Source organism: Podarcis muralis, chromosome 4 (assembly GCF_964188315.1).
Source record: "Podarcis muralis chromosome 4, rPodMur119.hap1.1, whole genome shotgun sequence".
In the NCBI taxonomy this organism is placed as follows: domain Eukaryota; kingdom Metazoa; phylum Chordata; class Lepidosauria; order Squamata; family Lacertidae; genus Podarcis; species Podarcis muralis.
In genome coordinates this window covers 58,949,829-58,971,394 of record NC_135658.1, presented here as the reverse complement: position 1 = coordinate 58,971,394, position 21,566 = coordinate 58,949,829, and the positions used below count along the sequence as shown (strand labels likewise).

The 21,566-nt window shown below is 42.3% G+C and overlaps 1 protein-coding gene across 6 annotated transcripts; it reads left to right on the top strand.

Annotated features, from left to right (window-relative positions):
• Positions 1-283: 283 nt before the first annotated feature.
• On the top strand, positions 284-20,819 carry DDX3X (DEAD-box helicase 3 X-linked). 6 transcript variants are annotated; one of them, XM_028727360.2, is made up of 19 exons: positions 284-517; positions 2,158-2,215; positions 3,197-3,247; positions 5,947-6,006; positions 9,260-9,391; positions 10,363-10,489; positions 11,272-11,442; positions 11,526-11,625; positions 12,175-12,310; positions 12,612-12,697; positions 13,861-13,959; positions 14,295-14,455; positions 14,562-14,706; positions 15,003-15,192; positions 15,412-15,593; positions 15,699-15,816; positions 16,487-16,643; positions 17,997-18,145; positions 18,301-20,819. In XM_028727360.2, the coding sequence occupies exons 1-19, from the start codon at positions 473-475 to the stop codon at positions 18,387-18,389; spliced, it is 2,256 nt and encodes a 751-aa protein (XP_028583193.2). In that variant the 5' UTR covers positions 284-472; the 3' UTR covers positions 18,390-20,819. The 6 variants fall into 6 exon arrangements, with proteins under 6 accessions (XP_028583193.2, XP_028583188.2, XP_028583190.2 ...); XM_028727355.2 differs by having other exon boundaries at positions 333-517; positions 15,003-15,147; XM_028727357.2 differs by lacking the exon at positions 5,947-6,006 and having other exon boundaries at positions 333-517; positions 15,003-15,147.
• Positions 20,820-21,566: the final 747 nt, after the last annotated feature.

The following is a 21,566-nucleotide window of genomic DNA, read 5'->3' as shown; positions in this document are numbered from 1 at the left end:
GGAGGGAGGGGAAGGCAAACCAGGGCCGGGAGGGAGGGGTAGAGATCTCGCGCGAGCAGCGCTGTAAACATTGTGTGAAGAAACCTCGCGATAACACCTAGATCCTCCTGAATCGGGAGGAGTCCGCAGCCTCCCTAGTTCTCGCGGTAGCCTTGGGATTTCTTCACCCTCCCCCCACCTCTTTATGCGGAGCGGAGAGTTCTCCCCGCGATACCTTTTGCTGCAAGCAGAGGTGGGGGGAAGGGATCGAGAGGAGGAAGAAGGGGCGTGGTTTGCGTGCTGAAGTCAGCACGGCGGCTGCGAGGGGGCGGAGGAATATATAAGGGCCCGGGCCGAACTGGGGGGGTTTCAGTTAGAGACGCGATTCCGAGGCGAAGTAGCGGCGACAGCGACAGCGGCCCAGGCTAGTTCTACGTCTAGTGAATCCGAATTTCTCTACGCGGAGCGGGACCTCCCGACACGATCTCTCGTTATGAGTCATGTGGCAGTGGAAAATGCCCTCGGTCTAGATCAACAGGTAAACGGGGGCGGGATGGCGGGTGGGCCTGGGGGACCGAGGCGTATCCCCCCCCGCTCCCCGGCCTGTTTTCGGGGGCCCTCCGGACTCATTGAATCGATCCTAGTTCGCCCCCTTTACTCCTTTTATTCTCGCCCCCCCCGCGCCCGCCCGCATCCTCATCACGCCGCTCTCCTGGTGGCGCATTTAACTGTGACGCAGTTCCTTTTGTGGGGTTCGCCCCATTGGCGCCTCCGCGAAGCCCCGAGCCTCCCTCGGGAAAGGGAGCGGAGCGAGGCCCGCGGAGCCCCCGCGAACGAGGGAAGGGAGCGGCGCGGCGGAGAGCGGAGTGTAGCTCGGGTGAAGCGCCGCCGGGCCCTTTGAGGCCTGCTGTGGGGGCTTTGTGCGTCGCTGGCGACTGCTTACATCTGCCGGGCCCCCTAGCGGCGGCGGCCGGGAACTGCAGCGGGTGGGGGACAACGGCGGCCATTGTGCGTGTGACGAAGCGAGGTGGGGGGGGGGGGAGAAAGAGGCTGCTTGGCGGCGGAGGCGCGTGCGCGGCTCCCTCTGTCTGGGGAAGGGGAGGAGGAGGAGGGGAGTGGGAGCCACAATGGCTCTGGTACTGCTGCTGCTGCTCCTCCCGCTCTGCCTCACGCGCGCGCGCGCGCCCCCGACTCCTTTGTCCTCGAGGCCCACGAGGTGGGGGGGGGGAGGGAAGGCCTAAGGCCGCGTCTTCCTCTCGTCTTGGCTTCTCGGAAGCCTGTTTAAAATGAAGTTGCGCCTTCCCTCTGCCCGGTTTGGGGCGGGGTGGCGCTGCGCTAGAGCCGGCTCCCGAAGTAGGTCACGAAGCCGGCCGGGAAGGAGCCACGTGACGCGGCCGGATTAGCGGCCGCCAGTGAAAGCCGAGCGCCGCTGCTTGTGTCGCTCCGGCCGTAAACCCCCCGGGGGGGGCGCTCCGTCTTCGCCAGGCCCGCTTGTGGGGCGGGGAGGAGGGAACGCTTTCCCCCAAGGCCCACCCGGCCGAGCGAGCCTGCCTTGTACAACTGCTAATGGCTCTGTCTGAAGGCCGCGCGAGATGATGTGCATCCATCTTAAGTTGAAAAAGGGGATTCTTAGATATAAATGGATTTTCTTATTAACCCCCCCTTCCGTAAACAAAATTCATTTTCATGAGTACATGAAAACATTCAGCAGCGGTATTTTTTACCTTGGTTGTATATACCGCTTGGACAATCCTAAGGCCTAGGCCCTTTTTTCTTGACAGCTTCAGTAAAACTACAGGAAGCCTAAGGTATACAGTGTAAGCTTAAGTTCCATTTTATTTTTAAAAGCATTGGCACAAGTAGTTACGTTTGAGGAAAGGGGAATTTGGGTTGTAGTCTACTGTATTTTTTAATGCAAATATTAAGCATATTGGAAGACAGCTCTAAATTGAGGGCTTTGTCCACAATGTCACATGCTTTAAGTAAAGCCAACGTAAGTTTTAAGGAGGTATGGTTTAAGTTGACATTAAATTTTCAACAGCAATATCAAAGCTATTCTGGTGTTTAAGGCGGAGAGCCTGCTAACTTAAAATGTGAGATAAGTCTAGAAATTCTTTACTACTTGAAGTATTTTCAATTAATCAGGTTGAATGACTATTCTCTTCCTTTTTAAAAAAGTTTGCTGGTCTAGACTTGAATTCCTCAGACGATCAGAGTGGAGGAGGTACAGCAAGCAGTAAGTATATAATTCAGAATTAAAGCATCTTACTGCAGCTAGTAGAGAATATTCGATGGCATGTTTGTCCAGTACAATAGTAGAAAAATGGCAGGTTTTGATGCTTGAGAGCAGATCTATGGCATCCTGCAAGTACTGTAATTGTAGACTACTAAATCTCATTAGTATTGTGTGTAAATCAGTTAGACGTAAATCTGTTATACATTACATATTACCATGCTAGAAACTTGAATGAATGTTAAGAACCTTAAATTGGGTGCCTGCTTAATCAATTAATTGCAGACCTTGAAGGAGTAGACTGCAAGTTGCATACAGTTTTGGTGCACAATAGTATGAGCATGGTATCAACAAAAGGGATTTAGTGATTGTGTTACTCAAGAGTACATAAATTGTTTCATCTGCTAAAACGGGGTATGTATTCATTTCCTATAGTGAGGCAGCAGCACATTCCAGTTACTGTTGTTACTATTATGTATTAAATTTGTATATCGTCTGAGAATACAAAATACATTAGAAAACAAAACAAACTAATACCCCACTTCCCACAAACACATTTGGAAAGCCATAGAATGTTAATTAGCCAAATGCCTGCTTGAAGAGCAAAGTTTTCATTTGGCACCTTTATTACATATATTTAAGTGTCCCTAGGGGACAGCATTCCACAAATGGGGAACCACCATCCAAAAGGCTCGTTCTTGTGTTGCCACCCTTTGGTTGTTTGCATATTTATAACATTGAAAATGCTTGGGAAGGGGTGCTATATGTTTAGACTATATGCTTAAGCATGAAGTACTTAAACACTTCTTAATGTGCATGTTGGTTTGTTTTTTTGCTTAAAATACTGTAAGTTATGTAGAGTTGCTACAGCAAAAAATGACTAAGTTTAATCAGTAAACAAAATAAGGTGTTATATCTTGGTAATAAAAGAGCAACAGACCTTGCTGCATAGTTTTAATCTGAAACTTTTTTTCCAACTTTCAGAAGGCCGGTACATTCCTCCTCACTTACGGAATAGAGAAGCTTCAAAGCAGGGTATGTTGGTACTTGAATATATAGAGCATCAGGGTTAAAAAAATATGCTCACAACTGAATTGAACGGCAAGAACCTCAAAATGTTGGGTGCTCAGATTCAGGGAGATTTGGTACAAGGGGTTGGACATATGAGTACCTAGGCTTTTGAAGGTTAGGAAAGGTATTAAGAGTACACATTTAAGTAACACCTTATTAAGTCTTGCAAAAATTAGATTCCCTCATTCTACAGTGGGTACGGGGAAGATTTGGGCTCAATGTAGTTAGCTAGGCAAGCTGCTGATTGATGAGCTGTATATTTGGCTTGAGTAATAAAGCTACTTAAGTATCAGTGCAATCTGTTGTAAAATGTAGTGCTTGCATCCAAGCAGAATAAGAGAATGGTTTGCTCATTTTGAAAGTTATGGTAATCATGAAGTCAGGCAGTGATTCCTGTATTGAAATATCCACCCCATTATCAGAGTCTGTGTCAGTAAAGAATTTGTAAGCCAGTGGCCCACACACATTATGAAAATGTAAAATAAATGGTGACTGTATACCCGTACCATCATCTTGATTGACACTGGAAGCAATTTTCAGCAGTTCTTTTATACCCTCTAAATCTGCTGTGGAAATTTCCTTAACCCTCTGGAGATCTAGGAAGGATGTGGTGGGATGTAGAGCTGATGGAGTACTGGTGAAAATCCTCCGCATTCTACTAATGGAAGCCTTGCGGTCAGCTCATTGACATTTTTTTGTTTTCATAGTTTGGTACAATCTGTTCTAATAAGTTGGTGGCTATACCATGCCCTGAAAAACCCTATGTGTAGTCTGTAACCATCAAGCCTGTTTATGGGGAAGTTTGAACACAGAGCTTTGTCCAAGGATTCTTGAGCTTTAAGCTGTTGGTTGATTAAGCTCTTAATCTGCTAAATTGCATCACGGTACTCTAAAAATTCAACCCTCCAATGCTATAAGGGAATATATAATAAATGCATTAATAGTGTCTGATCAACAACTAAACTTGGGCTGCAATCCAATACTCATTTACCTGGGAGTAAGTTAGTGTTTTACTCCATGTGGCTTAATTCAAATAGGATTGAAGTGCTGGAGACCATCAGGTCTCATCCCTCTCCCAACCTGTGACACCTTGTCTTGCCTCAGATGCCTCTTACTTGCAATTGTGATCTTTCAGTATTTTAGCTTAAATCGGCTTGTGGGTAAAAGCCAGAAACTAATTTACTGTGACTATAAATCGGTTCGTTGGTAAGTAGCTCTCAAAGTTAATAGAGGTCTCTCCCTACTTTGCTGCCAGAAGTCTTTTAAAATAGGTGTGGAGAACCTATGGCCTTCCATATATTGACTGGTCTACAACTCTGGCCATGCTTGGCTGAAGGGGATAAGAGTTGCAAATCCAGCATCTTCTGGGATGCAGGCTTCCAAGCCTACTTTAAATATCTACAGATTGAATATTGTGTCCTTTATTGATATTTAAATATCTACAGATTGAATATTGTGTCCTTTATTGAACCATGATCTCTGCACAGTTCAGCAAAGCGGTCTGGAAGTGCTACTGAATTTGGGAGCAGGGAAATAATGTACAGATACTACTTTTGCAAGTATTCGAACTACTAGATAGGAAAGTTTAGGTATAGGGTGCTTATTGTCAGGACAACTTGACTGCCCACTTCATTTCTCAACTGATAGAAGTTGTGAATAGTGGCAGAACAAGGGGCATAAGATGAAGCTTGTTCAAATTCACAGATTCTAATTTCTATTAGAAAATAACAGCTCTTTGCAAGAAAACTTAGTTGTATTGGGGCTAACAAATACTGAATGGCATTGATATACAGCTGTTTGTAGTTGTCCTTACCCTTCTCTCCTCGTGTAGGTATGGATACTGTAAAGAACAATAGAGTTGTATCAAAAATCCACAGAAGCTCTTATCACAGTTGGTCAAATATGTCACAAGTTCCTTTATTTTTGCAACAGACTGATACAGGTGCCCGTGCGCATTTGGAAGTTGTTGCCTCACAAGGACATGCTTAGAAACATTGAAGAGTGATTCCTGCTGCTTCCAGGGACTACCCAACACAAGAGGATAGGATGAACCTTTCCCAGGGAAAAGCTTATTCTCTCTTGTACACATGTGGTTCATTCTGAGTTTCTCTCAGTAGATCCATAGAAATTAATGGACCTAAGTTAGCCATGTTTGTTTATTTCAATGGGTCTACTATGAGTAGGACTAGGATGCAACCCTTAAAAGCGGCTGTATAAATTGAGTGTGAAGTAGCACAATACCTGTTGAATCAGATGCATTGCCCTTTTCTTGAGGGAAAGGACTCCTTGTGTTGGACTGTTTGGAGCTGTTAAGAGTTTATCTTGGCTTCTCAGGGTGTCTTGACCTGGTGAGAGGCTGGCTCCTGCCATTCCTAAGTCCTCTGTACATGTGCTTTGGCAGCAGGACGGGGTTCCCCTGTCCTGGCCACCAGGGGGCAAGAGAGTGCTCTTGTTCCCCTTCCCTCTCATCGCCAAAGGTGAGCTGGTGAGTGAATGTGAATGTGGAAGCCTGGAAAGTTGACATCTTCACACGGATATTTTTATGTTGCTTGAGTAAAATATCTTTTACAGGTTGAAGAAATTCTTCTGTACCATTATGTTGAGTTTTTTATGCATTTGAACGAGTGAATTATAATGCTGGGAGTTTTATGGCTCTTTTGCAGCAGGTAATGCCTATAACTATGCGGCAAACTACTATTCCAATTCGATGCCACCAAGAAGCTGTAAGTTGGTGTCAGGATGGAGTTGTCTTTAAAAATTGTCATTTGAGAGCATGCCTGTAAGCATATTGCATAGTCATAACTTGCAGTCGACTAACAGTGTGAGCATTTGTTCCTTTACGCTCATTGTCAGGCATGTTTCCTTTGCCTGCAACTTTTAACTTTTTAAGGATTAATTTGAATACAGTAAACCCACAACTTACACACAGTTAGCATTCAGCTTTACATGTGTGGCAAAAAACAAAAGGAGCGGGGTTCAAGAAAATATTTATTTGGAAATCCCACCCGCTATTGAACCCAATGTGTTTTGAATTTGGCTTTAGGTGCAATCCCTGGAACATAAATTCTGCCTAAATTGCAGGTTTAATCTACTGGCTTACTGTATTTAAGGAAAACTACACATTAAGGAAACTACAACTTCAGTTGCACTTTGTACCTGAGCAAGCTTTTGTCACTTCTAATGGATAGACTGAAAAAGACAAGGAAAGGTTTCCAATTCTGCACCTTATAAAATTTAAACCCACAACAATCCTAATACTCCAGTCTGGCAAGTGCTGGAATTGTGTTTTTTGGATCTTCTGATTTATTAAACACGGCATAAAAGTAGCTGGCCCACAAGACACTTGAAAGTTACCAAGCCTTTTTAGTGCTAATTTTCTAGCATGCTTACCATGCCCCACAGTTTATTTAGTTACATGTTGAAGCTAAACAGTGTGCAGTGCTGTCTGGTGTGAATAAGATGTAAGAAGAGTCCTTCTGGATAGGCAAAGGCCTATCTAGTCCAGCATCCTGCTCTCACCCTGGCCAACCTAATGCCTATGCGAAGCCAACAAGCAGAAGCTTGGCGCAACAATTCTAGTTCTTTCCTCTTGATACAGTACTTGGAGGTAGTAAATAGCTACTGTAACTAGTAGCCATTAATAACCATTCTATTTGGATATAGAATTTTAGACACCTAATAAAATCTTTTTAAATATGGAAGGAAATACACAATATGCTCTGAACTTAAATACTAATAATTATTTTCCTTAATTAGTGGAGGGGTTGTGTGCTTAATCCTATTTACAGAATTTCCCAATTTAAAAAATCTATGAACTTCTCCCCTAAGCCCTTGGACAGGTTCTCTAAGCAGGTTCACAGAACTTCTATAAGTTTACATATTAGCCTAACGTACTACATCTTTGAAAACTATTATTCCAACAGATGTCATGTTGCTTTTTTCAGTTCTTTTGCATTTTGGTTGCTTATAGGTTGATAAGTTTGAAATATTTAGAATAGCTTGTTCTAGGTAATTTAGTAGAACTTGGCATTTTGAAATCTGTCACAAACTTCAGATTTTTGGAATGTTAAAGAATAACAATTAGATGGAGCAGAATCTTACTTCAGTCTAGAGATGTAAAATCTTTTTGTTTTAACAGTGGTGAACAAACAATTTTTCTAGAACTTCTTAAAAGCTGAAATACATGTACAGTAAATTGTTAAATGCAGAAAGTATAAATGTTAGGGTGCTGTCAAACTCCCTAATCTGCTGTGGTGGCAGGGGGCTCCCTCTAGTGAATCCAGACCAATCTGCTCTGGCGGTGCAGATTCCCTGTTCACCCGCTGAAAATGTTCACTGGTAGGAGTACTGCCAGCAAACTTCACTCCACCAGCTCATAAAAAGTTCCTAACTGGGTAGGGATCAGGGTAATTCAACTGGCCTGGGATCTGCTGGATCCTGAGCTGACCCCACTGTTGTCAATTGATTGCATTGGTCCTGATAGCTACAACAACTCTGCTCTTGTCTTCCAACCTGACCAGCGTGAGTGACAGTGCTGTGGGTGTGGCAGTGGCTCTGCTAAACCCTGCAGCTGCCTGGACAGTTTGGATTGCTCTGTTAGTCAGACAAATAAATTCAGCATCTTGGAAGTACCAAACGTGTCAGTGGAAGGATCTTGTAGTGAACAGAAACCTTGTAGTGAACAATATTCTTACTAGGGGATAAGTAGTGTCTGCATCATCTAGGAATTGAAGAATCAGTACAACCCCCTGAGGTAACAGTGTGATAGTTTGGATATCATACTAAATCACAGTGAAAAGCCTTGGACTCATACACTTCCTTCTCATGCTTCCTTTGGTGTGCAGCCATCAACAGGAGTTAAGACTTCTTTTCTGTTAAGTGCAGTTTGTTATGTCCAAATTGACAAGCCTGTTAATGCTAATTCTGGTTTCAACTTGGCTTGTTGCAAATGGTTCTGTAGTTAATATTCACCAGTTTGTCAGTTTGGGCATCTAGCATTGATACCAATCTTTTTGGGCTATTGGGCACATTTGGAATGATGAGAGTTCTGTGGGCGTCACCACCTCTGGTTGCTTCTTTCTCATCTCTTTCCATCTCCCCCTGCAGACAGAAAGCACACGTTTTTGACTTGAGTAAACATTGGGTCCTGTAGAAATAAAGATACCCAGAAAATGACCATGAGAATAAAGATTGCAGTGCGAGACTGCACAGTAAAAAATGCAGATCTGATGCTTCCCACTATCACAAACATATCAATAGCACAAATTCTAATGGATGTCCTCCAGAGTACCACAGTGGCCACCCCAGGCATAACAAGTTGTGGTCAAGCACAAATATAAGTTGAAGCCTTCAAGAACTCCTTGTTAGCGTGTCAAGGGAAGTGGGGGAGCCCAAGGCTCACCAAGGTTCATTTGCATCACTAAACTGGCTTAGATTCAAACATCATTTTATGAACTTTATACTGCAATCTGCTCTTACTAGGAAGCAGGATTTGTAATCAAAATAATACATACAACACTCATCGTTGACTGGTCTGTCATTCCATTCATAATAAAATATATATTTGCCAAGTTTAGCACAGGATCTTGAATCTTGCTTCAGTCTGTTTGACTAGCTTTCTTTAGGATATGCTTCTGTTTTCAGCATGGCAGCGAGTATTGATGCACAAAACTAATACACATACGAATCACTGCATTAGTTTTTTTTTTTTTTAATCTCTTGGCTCAACTAAATACACAACTTTCCATAAAACCTGGTTTGCAGCTTTGTAAAGTGGCTCACAATGCAGCATCCATGTCAGGTGAAGGCTTGCATCTCTAATCAAGAATTTAGGCCCAACACTACTCTGCTTTCCCCAGAAAGGAGCCTTTCATGTAAATTTCTGGCAGCAAAAGTCGCACTGAGGCTGTGGAGCTTGCAAAAACTTGCTAGCGCATTTTACCCTTTAATTTTGTAACTCTTTATTCTCTGCCAAAGATTCCCCCAGCTGGGACTCTCGTGGAGGTAATGGCTATATGAATGGATATGATCGTGACAGCCGGATGAATGGCTACGATCGTGATCGTGGTGTGTTTGGATCCAGAGGAGGATCTGGACGTGATGACAGAGGTGGGCGAGGGAGACCTGGCACCTTTCATCCAACAAAACTTGAGTGTCCACTGCTGCTCTTGGCAATAAAGACAGCTTCTTTCTAGAGAGCTTAGATCAGGTTATAGTAGCACAGGTTGAGACTTCTTAGGGAAGTTTGAGGCTTTGTTTATCAAGTACCATTTGCAGAGCTGTTTTGCCCTCAGCTGGAAAACTACAGAATTAGTACTCATTCTTGTTGGTTATTTGAATTTTGATCCCGGAGCCTTAATTATAGTTACAGCTATAGGATACTACCATAGGATTCTGGAGTTGTATAGTTATCCAAATAAAACAGTCATACGAATGTCTCAAGAACAGTGTAGCTTCTCACTGAGTGGCCTCATTATACCAGTTACCACCGACTCCAGATTTTGCCTGTCAGGAAATGCCATCAGTCTCCAGGTCTTTTCACTGCTTTCTGTTTCATCATCTTTGCTTCAGTGTACCTGTGGACACATTGATGGACTCCGGGAAGGTCTCGTTTTCAGCCCAGGTTGCCTTTTTTTTTCTTGAGACAAATTAATTGCAACTAGAATAAGATAATGACATAATTTTTGGAAGTGGTTCACGAAAAGTTGCCTAATGGCCATACTCTACTACAACGCCATGGGCACAAAAGTAGGCAGGGTACTAATGGACATTTCTAGGCTTTGCTTTTGGGGTTTGCTGCAGCTCAAGAGAATCATCGGCTGCTGCCTCTTGAATATAATTTGCTACATGATCACCCTGGACCAGCTTTTTAAACGCTTCCATCTTGCAATATTGGCAGTAAAACACCCGATTTCAGTGCCTTTCCTTGATTTAAAATGTGCAATAAAATATGGGAATTTCTCTTAAAACAGCCTGCTAATTACTCAAACATTTTCATGGTGATGGTTTGAGGGATTTTGTATCTTTACAGTGAGCATATACACAATCAGTGATTTCATTGGTGATTTTATTATTCCTAGGATTTGATGGTGGGTGGAATGCTGGCAGAGACAGGGATGCTGCATACAGTAGCTTTGGTGCAAGGAGTGACCGTGGATCAGGAAAATCAAGCTTTTTTGCTGAGCGTGGTAATGGTTCAAGAGGAAGGTAAAAATGTAGCTCTTTTCCCATTAAAAAATGTGAATGCCACCACTGTAAAACATTCAGTAATCTGTAGAAATAGGGGAGAACTGACTGAGGTTAAGACATGTGTTTTTTGTGTTGAAAGCCTGCTTTGTAGCTCTTAGGCTTGCATTGACTGCAGCATGTTAATTTTTATGTGTATAGGGCTACCCTCTCATTTCCACCAACTTACTGCTGTAGGACTTCTAAAGTTTACTTCCACATAATAGAAGTCCTTGTGCCTTCTTAGCATTAGCACATATGCCCCAGCAGAAAGACAGGGGAATGGCAGTTTAGAGCAACTGTGCAGTTATGGCATATATCTGGGATTGGAAGGAGCTCTTTCAGTAAGCTTTCTCCTTGTTTGATGAAGGACCAGGAGGCTGGTGCATTCAGGGGATGTGGCAGAATTGTGTTGTGAGAGCAGTAGAGGAGTTAAATGATATTCCAATTCCCAACGTTCCCAACGCAATCTGAACAATTAAATGCCTCTACCTGGCAGGTGTGCCACCTCAGATTTCATTGGTATTCTGTCCACATGCCTCATATATGAGACAGTTGAAATATTGGGGTAATGTATCCTTCTCAAGGGGATGTCAAATTTTGGGAAATAGATAGCTGTGGTGTTATACGGATTTATTGTTTAATTATATCATGAAATACTTTGAAGCTGCCTAGCAGCCAGGCAGCTTCATTAGTGTGTTTAGTACATCACATCACAGAAACTGTCATGAAAACTGGTTTTAGTGTAATTTCATGTAATCTAGGTTTGATGACCGTGGTGGAAGAGGCGGTGAATTTGATGGCATTAGCAGTCGTGGTGGTGATAGAAGTGCCTTTGGCGGCAGATTTGATCGTGGTGGAAACAGTCGTTGGTCTGATAAAAGTGATGAAGATGACTGGTCCAAACCACTTGCCCCAAGTGAACGTGTGGAGCAGTAAGTACTAGCAGTGGGATCTGGTGGTCTGTAAGTCAGGTATTCAGTGCTGTGTGATAGTACATTGAATGTTTATCTTCTAGGGAGCTGTTTGCTGGTGGGAATACTGGCATTAATTTTGAGAAGTATGATGACATTCCGGTTGAAGCAACAGGCAACAACTGTCCTCCACACATTGAGAGCGTAAGTATTTGTTTAATGCTGCAACTAGTTTGCTGCTTACACTAGAATACCAAGGGACTACTTTTATACATTTAAATTAGCGTTGTGGATCTGATGGTCCTTCAAAAGGGACACTTTACTTAAAAGTCTTTGTCTTTAATAATCTATGGGATTGCTATAGGCAACATGGAATTGCATGCAGATGAATGAATGCAGGATGTTGGAGGAGGAACATAACTCTCCTTGCCTCCAACAGCACACTATATTTTTACGTTAGGCTTTGAGAAAGATGCTTTGCTGCCTTTGTATTCAGCATAAACAAAAGGGGATACCAAGAAAGGAAGGGGACATGCCACCCTACATAAGAATCAAATGGGCTGGTGAGGAAGATGGGAAGTTTCTTCCATCTGCATTAGCCCACTCCAAGACTTGTTGTTATCCAGCCTTTTAGCAAGATGCTGGAAAATGAGGGGCAATTCTCTGCCCATCTTCTGCCTTCCCCTCTTATGAGTGTAAAGCAAACTTTTTGGGCTTTTACTAGGTTGTTTAATAACTTGAACTCTGTTGCAGTTCAGCGATGTTGACATGGGAGAAATCATTATGGGGAACATTGAACTCACCCGCTACACTCGGCCTACTCCAGTGCAGAAATATGCTATCCCTATCATCAAAGACAAGAGAGACTTGATGGCTTGTGCCCAGACAGGCAAGTTTGTTTTTGCTATTGTTACTGCAGTGTTGTAATTGAGAAATTTTGGGGTATTAGTTGAGGGTTCTTGGGTGCAAATAGGGATAGGCCATTCCCTTACTGGCAGTTGACTCTAGCACAACATGGACACTAATTTGGTAAGACGTATATTAGGATTTAAAATACCACCCTAAATTTAATGCCAGTTTCAGATTAATTTGAAATGAGTACAGGATGGATGGAGCATAACATTTGGGTGGGATTTATGGAATGAAAATGTTTTTGCATTGCTTTCAAGATTAAATGTCTTTTCTTTTAGGGTCTGGAAAAACTGCTGCATTTCTTCTGCCCATATTGAGTCAGATATATACAGATGGCCCGGGTGATGCCCTCAGAGCAATGAAGGCAAGTTCATTATATCTTGTTTAAACAAACAATACAGTATTTCACTTTAGCACTGTGCGCATTGCCATCTCTGTTACATTGCTGAAAAATGTAGATCTTGAGTACAAATATACCCTTTATTACATTTATTCATTGCTTACTACATAAAGCAACATAATTTACTAAAAGCAATCATCCTGCAATATTGTAGAAAGGATGGATTTTTTTTTTTGCACCCCACTAAAAGATAAATATTAAAGCAGGCTAGGGTACCATTATAGCGTATAAGAATCAAATGCCAGAGTAAATGACGAAATGTTTGCCTACTGCCTAAAAGTTGATAATTGTGCCAGGCACCTCTCCCCAGCATTCCACACCTAGGGGGCTACCACTGAAAAGGCCTTTTTTTGTGTTGCGACCCTCCTCATCTCTCTTCTCAGGAAGCACAGAAAAAAGGACAATAAGATGTGTGTACAGCTTTAGGTGAAAACCAGCACTTTGAATGGAGCCCACCCAGAAACCTGTAGTCAACCTGTAGTGCGGTTGCTGGTGTTGTATGTTCAGATGTAGTTCCAGGCAGCAATCTGGTTGCTGAATTCTGCACTAGTTGCAGTTTCTAGACTGTCTTCAAAGGCAGCCCCACATAACACATTGCAGTAATATATCCCAGAGATTGCCATAATGTAGACTAAGCAACTGGGCCTTCCCTCTCCAGTCTAACCTGTTGGAGGCACTGGTCCACTAAGGCCACTTGTGCTTGCTGTGACAGTAATGGATCCAGAAGTACTCCCAGACAGTGCATGAACCCCATCCAGAACAGGTTCCACCATAACAGAAGGTGAATTGATTTTAAGTCACTGCCATCAAATAAGTTTACACATCAGGATGGAGTTTGCACAAAATTATCCAGAGTAGGTCTAGGTTCAGTTGTAGCCAGCATCTTGATTCTGATGACAGTCACTTTGCTAGAATGGCTGTGATGCTGCTAATAGTTACTGGCACAGCTTGTGGTTCTCCTGCCTGGGTGCAGTCATGAACACTGCAGGATTCAGACCACAACCTTTAAAAATCTTTATGGAAAAGAGCAAAGTAAAGGTGTAAATACTTGGGTAGCAGATTGTGTTGAGAAATAACTGTTACTAGCAGCTTATTTTCCAGCTGGTAATGAGGACTTAATATTGCAGGAAAACGGAAGGTATGGACGCCGTAAGCAATATCCCATCTCACTCGTTTTGGCTCCCACAAGAGAGCTGGCAGTGCAGATATATGAAGAAGCCAGAAAAGTAAGTATTATTCAGGGAGTGGCTTAATACAGCCACATTGACCTATGGTTAATAATACAGGAGCTGAAGGTGCAAGTGACAAATTGCTAACTTTTAAAAGAGGAAAATTGGGTGGGTAGTTAAAAAGCTTTCATGTATCACAGAATCACAGCAGTAGTGGTCACTGATCCCCCCCCCCCCCCAAGAAAAATCTTAAAAGGGGGAAAAAATGGGGTGAAGGAATCTGCAAAAATCCCAGGGCAAGGGGGATGGGCACATGAGGCCCTGTGGTATTGTGCTCCTAGGAACTTGATATCTCAAGTCTTGAATTCTAAAACTAAATTTTGTTCCCCTAGTTTGCATATCGCTCCAAAGTCCGCCCCTGCGTCGTGTATGGTGGGGCTGACATTGGTCAACAGATACGTGACTTGGAACGTGGTTGCCATTTGCTTGTAGCAACTCCAGGTCGTCTTGTAGATATGATGGAGAGAGGAAAGATTGGACTGGACTTTTGCAAGTATGTGAAAATAATATTACAATATTTTAATAATTTTAGCATTTTGACAGCAGCATATTAACATGGAGTCTTGGAAATCCTAATGTGGTCTTATAATACCTTCCAGATACTTGGTACTGGATGAAGCTGATCGTATGCTTGACATGGGGTTTGAACCTCAAATCCGTCGTATTGTTGAGCAAGACACTATGCCACCCAAAGGTGTCCGTCAGACTATGATGTTCAGTGCTACTTTTCCAAAGGAAATTCAGGTATTCTGTTTTGCAAAGTAGTTGAATGCCCCATTTCCAGTGAGTCAGCATACTGTAGAAGTGGTGATACTCAAACCAGCAAGCAGCTGCTGTTGTAGACAGCTAACCCATAGATAGAGAACAAGAAAAGTTCCAAGTATTCCCCCCCCCAAATACTTTGCTTCTAGTTTAAAAATATGATGAGAAACACCTAGTTCGTATGCGTCCATGGAAGTTTATAGCTATAGGTAAGTCTAATGGGGGTGGATTCATTATTTAAGTGTCTCCCATACTGAGTAGAGTTCTCTCTTTTGAAGATGCTTGCTCGTGACTTCTTGGAGGAATATATCTTTCTGGCTGTTGGCAGAGTTGGCTCTACATCTGAGAACATCACACAGAAAGTAGTGTGGGTGGAAGAGTCAGACAAACGGTCATTTCTGCTTGACCTCCTAAATGCCACAGGTAAAGACTGTTTGGGAGAAATCCAACACAACTCTAATGGCTCAGGTAATGAGAATCTATGTTAGGTGGAGGAAAAGCTTCAGACTTTTCCTCCTTGTTTTCTCCTATATTTGAATATTTTTCTTTAATCTGCATGCAGCTAGCTTGACTAGTAAAGTTGTTATTTTTTTATGGTTGCAGTCATAATACTAGTTTGCATCACTTGGTGGTGCTATAACAATAGATTTGGCATTGTTTTGCTAATGAGATGCTTCGCTTACATAGGAAAAGATTCCTTGACTCTGGTGTTTGTGGAGACTAAAAAGGGGGCTGATTCTCTGGAGGATTTCCTCTACCACGAAGGCTATGCTTGCACAAGCATCCATGGTGATCGCTCTCAGCGAGACAGGGAAGAGGCATTGCACCAGTTCCGTTCAGGCAGAAGTCCCATCTTGGTTGCCACTGCAGTAAGTATAGACTTTGTTAAGAAAATGCTTGTGTCTTTGTATTGGCTCTTTATACTGCAGTTTCAGCTTATGGGGAGCTGATGGCTGACTCTTTATCTTCATTAGGTAGCAGCAAGAGGATTGGATATCTCAAATGTAAAACACGTCATAAACTTTGATTTGCCAAGTGACATAGAAGAATACGTGCATCGCATTGGCCGTACAGGCCGTGTCGGGAATCTTGGTAAGACACTCTTCATCAACACCTTGATAAAACTTCCACAGTGGTACAGTGGTACCTCAGGTTACATACGCTTCAGGTTACAGACTCCACTAACCCAGAAATAGTGCTTAAGGTTAAGAACTTTGCTTCAGGATGAGAACAGAAATGGCGCAGCGGCAGCAGGCCCCATTAGCTAAAGTGGTGCTTCAGGTTAAGAACAGTTTCAGGTTAAGTACGGACCTCTGGAACAAATTAAGCACTTAACCTGAGGTACCACTGTATAAGCATTCGTGTTTGCATACTATGTGGACTTTTAATGTCACTAAACTCCCATCAGCATGCTTTGAGAGTGAAAAAGGTGGTAACTGAGTAGACAGACTGAGTAGATTAGAACTGGTTTTGTGCAGAAGATCTCTGGTTAACAGAGGCATGCTGTGAAAGATTCACATGAAATATTCCCATTCCTGAAAAGCACATGGCAGATGGCTTTACCTCGATGTGGGAAAGGGTGGATGTCATTGTATGCCTGTGTACAAAATTTCGTGAATTCTGCTTTACAGTTCAGCTACAGCTGTAACTAAAAGTTTGTGTCATTGGAGAGCACTCAGGAATATGTCCTACCCCCTGCTCTTGGTATTTTGAACATACAGCTTCCTTGCCTTGCCTTAATATGCTGTGTCTCTTTCTTTAGGTCTTGCCACATCATTCTTCAATGAGAGGAACATAAATATCACAAAAGACTTGCTAGATCTACTTGTTGAAGCTAAACAGGAAGTACCATCTTGGCTAGAAAATATGGCATATGAGCAGATTCACAAGGGTGGAAGCAGTCGTGGGCGATCAAAAGGGTAAGTTGAGTTAATCCCTAAGCAGTCAGATGTCATGTAGATGAGTTGGAATGATACCCAACATCAAAGCAAAATACCTGACTTCCATATAGTGGTATAATATTTTACTTCTGTATTCCTCCCTTTGGCCCTTCAGTGGAAGACAAGATACTGCTCTTCCTTTGTCTTCAGGATGAGAATAGTAGTAATTACTAGCCTGGGAGAGGTTGCTTTTAAAGAGGACACATGGAGCAGCATGATAAAAAAATTGAAACCACTGCCCTCGGTGGCTCTGGGGAAATGATATTTTAATGGAGTATGGACCATATAATAAGCCTACTCAGCAGAAGTAACACAATTCGTAACACAATTACGATTCCATTATTAAGCACCATCAAAATAGTTAATTTTTTATTAATCAGCAGCGGAGATCTTAGGTGGAAAATGGTTGCCCTTCAATTTCTAGAGCTCTCATGGTGGCTTGTAACTCAAACATTTATAAACTATTACTTTGAATCAGCAAGGCAAATTTAACAGATCTGTTTGCTTGGGGTTTTTTTTATGAGACTCCCTTTTACCTGGCAATACACAATTCTGCACTGGATGAGTGCTCTACGGATTGGGAGCCTCAGCTGTGAAGGCCCTTTATCTGGCTGCTTCTCTCCCAGCCTCTGAAGGCAGGGGCTGCCAGAGGCATTTAGGCTGGTTTATGTGGACGCGGGTGGCGCTGTGGGTAAAAGCCTCAGCGCCTAGGGCTTGCCGATCGAAAGGTCGGCGGTTCGAATCCCCGCGGCGGGGTGCGCTCCCGTTGTTCGGTCCCAGCGCCTGCCAACCTAGCAGTTCGAAAGCACTCTCAGGTGCAAGTAGATAAATAGGGACCGCTTACTAGCGGGAAGGTCAACGGCGCTTCCGTGTGCGGCTCTGGCTCACCAGAGCAGCGATGTCACGCTGGCCACGTGACCCGGAAGTGTCTCCGGACAGCGCTGGCCCCCGGCCTCTTGAGTGAGATGGGCGCACAACCCTAGAGTCTGTCAAGACTGGCCCGTACGGGCAGGGGTACCTTTACCTTTACTTATGTGGAAGTGGGCATTTCTTCAGATACTGGCTCTGAAACGGATTGGGGCCAGCATTGCTTTGCTTGGCGCCCCCCCCCCCCCCGAAATATCTTTTATTGAAAATGAAATACATAACATTAAAAATTAGTAGAGTACATCATTTTAGCCAAGGGACTGGCAATTGCTGAACTAGCAAATATGTTTGATTAACTGAATTTCCTGATGTAGCAACATGAAGGGCAATGAATTAGGAAATTAAATAGCATACTTAAGGAACCGTGGTCTTCTAATCGCAACTTGTTGCTGTTCTTTCCTCTAGCCGTTTCAGTGGAGGATTTGGTGCCCGAGATTATCGAACAAGTAGCAGTACCAGCAGCAGCAGTAGCTTTGGCAGCAGCCGCACAAGTAGTGGGCGCAGCGGTGGCAGTGGTGGTGGCGGTGGCCATGGAGGCAGCAGAGGATTTGGAGGTGAGTTTCATTTCACAGTGTGCCTTGGGCTGTTGGAATGAAGGAAGGTGGTGGGGAAATCTAAACTCTTGGGTTTTTCCCAAACTGTAGAAAAATAAGATTGTAAAGGTAAATTCACTTGGTCATAAACTCTTCTTGCCTTTTTGTCTTAATAGGTGGAAGTGGTGGCTATGGCGGCTTCTATAACAGTGATGGATATGGAGGAAACTATAACTCTCAGGGGGTAGATTGGTGGGGCAACTGATCTGCTTGCTGCAGATTCTTACCAAACAAGCTAATATGGAAACCACATGTAACTTAGCCAGACTATACCTTGTGTAGCTTCAAGAACTCGCAGTACATTACCAGCTGTGATTCTCCACTGAATTTTTTTTAAGGGAGCTCAAGGTCACAAGAAGAAGGAAAGGAACAGAAGCCCTACTTTGAAGGTTTAAAGACTCCATTGTAGTTGAGATTAACTCCTCCACCCCCCTACTCCCGGACTGTATTTATAATTTTGTGACTGAGGATCATTTGTTAATGTACTGTGCCTTTAACTTTAGACAACTTTTTATTTTGATGTCCTGTTGGCTCAGTAATGCCCAAGATTATCAATTGTCTTGACAAAATTACTCTACTTGGGCTTTAAAAAAATCAAACCTTGGCACGCAGGTGTGATACAACTTACAGGAATCATTGATTCATCCACTTTATACTACAAAAAAAAAAACTTGTGCGGTGGCCTGCATTAGGGCTTTGATACTCAGATTTGAAAAAATAAAACATCTTGAAGCATATCAATGGAATTAGTTTCTAATGTGGCAAAACTGTACTAAGTTAAAGTTGATTTGCTCACTCTATCCTGGATAGGTACTTAGAACCTGATAGTCTTTAATAAGCCATTCCAGTCATGATGATGATGAAGTGATGTATGGATACATGCATACAAGCACTGTTTTAAAGTTAATGCAAGTAAACACAGCAATTCCAGTGTTTAGGCAGATTATTAATGTGAGCTAGCCAAATGGAGGCGGAACATTACAGGGAATGTTTAAAGGTCTGAACTTGAAATAGTTTTTAGGAGAATTCATCTACTTAGACTTTTCAAAATTGCCTGCCATATTAAAATTGAAATGGTAGAATGGCTGACCACAACAGTGATGGGTCCACCTTTTAAGGGCCTGACTGATTTTTTGGGTCTTAACGCATGCTAGTGTTGATGTTTTTTGGTCAAGGGGGAATGAACAGGAAGAATTATGCAGCAGGCTTTATTTTAATGCAGATTCACATTACTCTGTTCAAGCTGCGTTGAAGTGTTAACTGGCTTACTGTAGACTTGTAAAATGGCTCCAGAAGAGTAACAAATTCTGAGATCACAAAGGTTGGAATGTACATAACTGCACAAGGTTTCAATTCTGCTATCAAGTGCAGTTTTAGTCAGTTTTAGTTGCATAGGTTTCCATTGTATTTAGTCTGTTATGCTGAATCTGGCCAAAGATAAGTATTTCCAACAGTAAAATGCCTCTGCCACTTAGTTTCTCTGAGCTATCTTCTGCGGCCAGAGCTGTTACCAACTCTTAGTCTAAGTGGCATAGGACAACAGCAAAATCTCCTAAAGTGCAATAGATCTTTTCAAGTGTATTGTGCCTTGTTCTAAACTTTAAGTAGGTGCACTTGACAGTATTTGAGGTCATTTGTTATGGTGCTATTTCAATTAGTCTAGATTTAGGCCCTTGTACATTTTGCCCATAACTTTTTACAAAATACTTCTTTTATTGCACATTCAGAGAATTTTATATGTCTTGTGTGCGTGTCCTTAACTTCCAATCTTATTTTGTCTCTTGGGAGACTGAACGCAGCTTGTCTAAGGAGGAGGAACTAGATTCTAAAACTGGGACCATGGGAATAATGGTTGGGAAGAAAACTTTGCACACGACAGATTTCTAGATACTTTTTGCTGCTAGTTTTGTGTAATATTTATTGAACATTTTTGACAAATATTTATTTTTGTAAGCCTAAAAGTGATTCTTTGAAAGTTTAAAGAAACTTGACCAAAAGACAGTACAAAAACACTGGCACTTGAATGTTGAATGTCACCGTATGCGTGAAATTATATATTTCGGGGTAGTGTGAGCTTTTAATGTTTAAGTCATATTAAACTCTTAAGTCAAATTAAGCAGACCCGGCATTGGCGATGTAGCCATAACTTTCTGATAGTAAAACAAAAATTGGCAACTTTAAAATTAAACATGCCAAGGTTTTGATACACTTGTCTTAAGATATTAATGAAACACTTCAAAACACTGACGTGAAGTGTCCAGATTCTCAGATGTTTGTTGCGTGAGTTTTTGTTTAGTTGTGTGGTTTTTTTTTCAGTGAATGTCTGGCACATTGCAATCCTCAAAACATGTGGTTATCTTTGTTGTATTGGCATAATCAGTGACTTGTACATTCAGCAATAGCATTTTAGCAAGTTTTACAGCCAGCAATATTATTCAGTTCAGATAAGGATTCAATCATATGCAAAGAATGGGTTTAATCATATGCAATGAACGGATTTAAACTTGCTGAATGTAAAGATTTGAACTTCAAGTCACTGTAGGTTTAGTAATTGCTTATTGTATTAGTTTAGATGCTAGCACTGCATGTGCTGTGCATTGCTCTCAATTTTAATAAAATAAAAAGTTGAAATGCACTTTATCATGTTTGGTCTTTTTCTTGGTGACAAAATGTGCTTCTCCTTTTTCATTGTTAATCATTACTGATTGCAGTTACAGATAGGTAGCCGTGTTGGTCTGCCATAGTCAAAACAAAAAAATTCCTTCCAGTAGCACCTTAAAGACCAACTAAGTTAGTTCTTGGTATGAGCTTTCGTGTGCATGCACACGTCTTCAGATACACAGATTCTGTGTATCTGAAGAAGTGTGCATGCACACGAAAGCTCATACCAAGAACTAACTTAGTTGGTCTTTAAGGTGCTACTGGAAGGAATTTTTTTGTTATTACTGATTGCAGTGAGACACCCCAGATTAAGTGCTACAGATGCAAGTTTCTAATAGAAGCAGCTCACACATTTAGCTAGGAAAGGTCATATGAAACAGCCCCTTGTAGCTGTTCTGCTTGGTCCCCCAGACCTAGTGGCCTGTTTTGGTTCATGTTTTCTTAAATGTGGGGATGTTGTTCAAGTGGTGGGTCTTCCTTCCACCTGCAGAAAAATGGCTGCTTGATCAGATAATAGGTTTTGCCCCAAACCCCTTTCCTCCCAAACATCTGATCAGTGGTATGTGGATTTAACCCCTTGCAGAATGATCTTGCACGCCATTCAGAGTTTTGACACCAAAACACTTTCAGTGTCAGAATTCACCCCAATATATTTCCAGAATTATATGTTTTATGTCCATATAGTAATTGAAGGGTGTTGTCAGGGGCTCAGGAGCAGAGG

Coding starts and splice junctions, on each gene's coding strand:
- DDX3X (XM_028727360.2), top strand. CDS start 473: ATGAGTCATGTGGCAGTGGAAAATGCCCTCGGTCTAGATCAACAG. Junction 13,960..14,294: donor TATATGAAGAAGCCAGAAAA/GTAAGTATTATT, acceptor TTGTTCCCCTAG/TTTGCATATCGCTCCAAAGT. Junction 15,193..15,411: donor ACACAACTCTAATGGCTCAG/GTAATGAGAATC, acceptor TCGCTTACATAG/GAAAAGATTCCTTGACTCTG.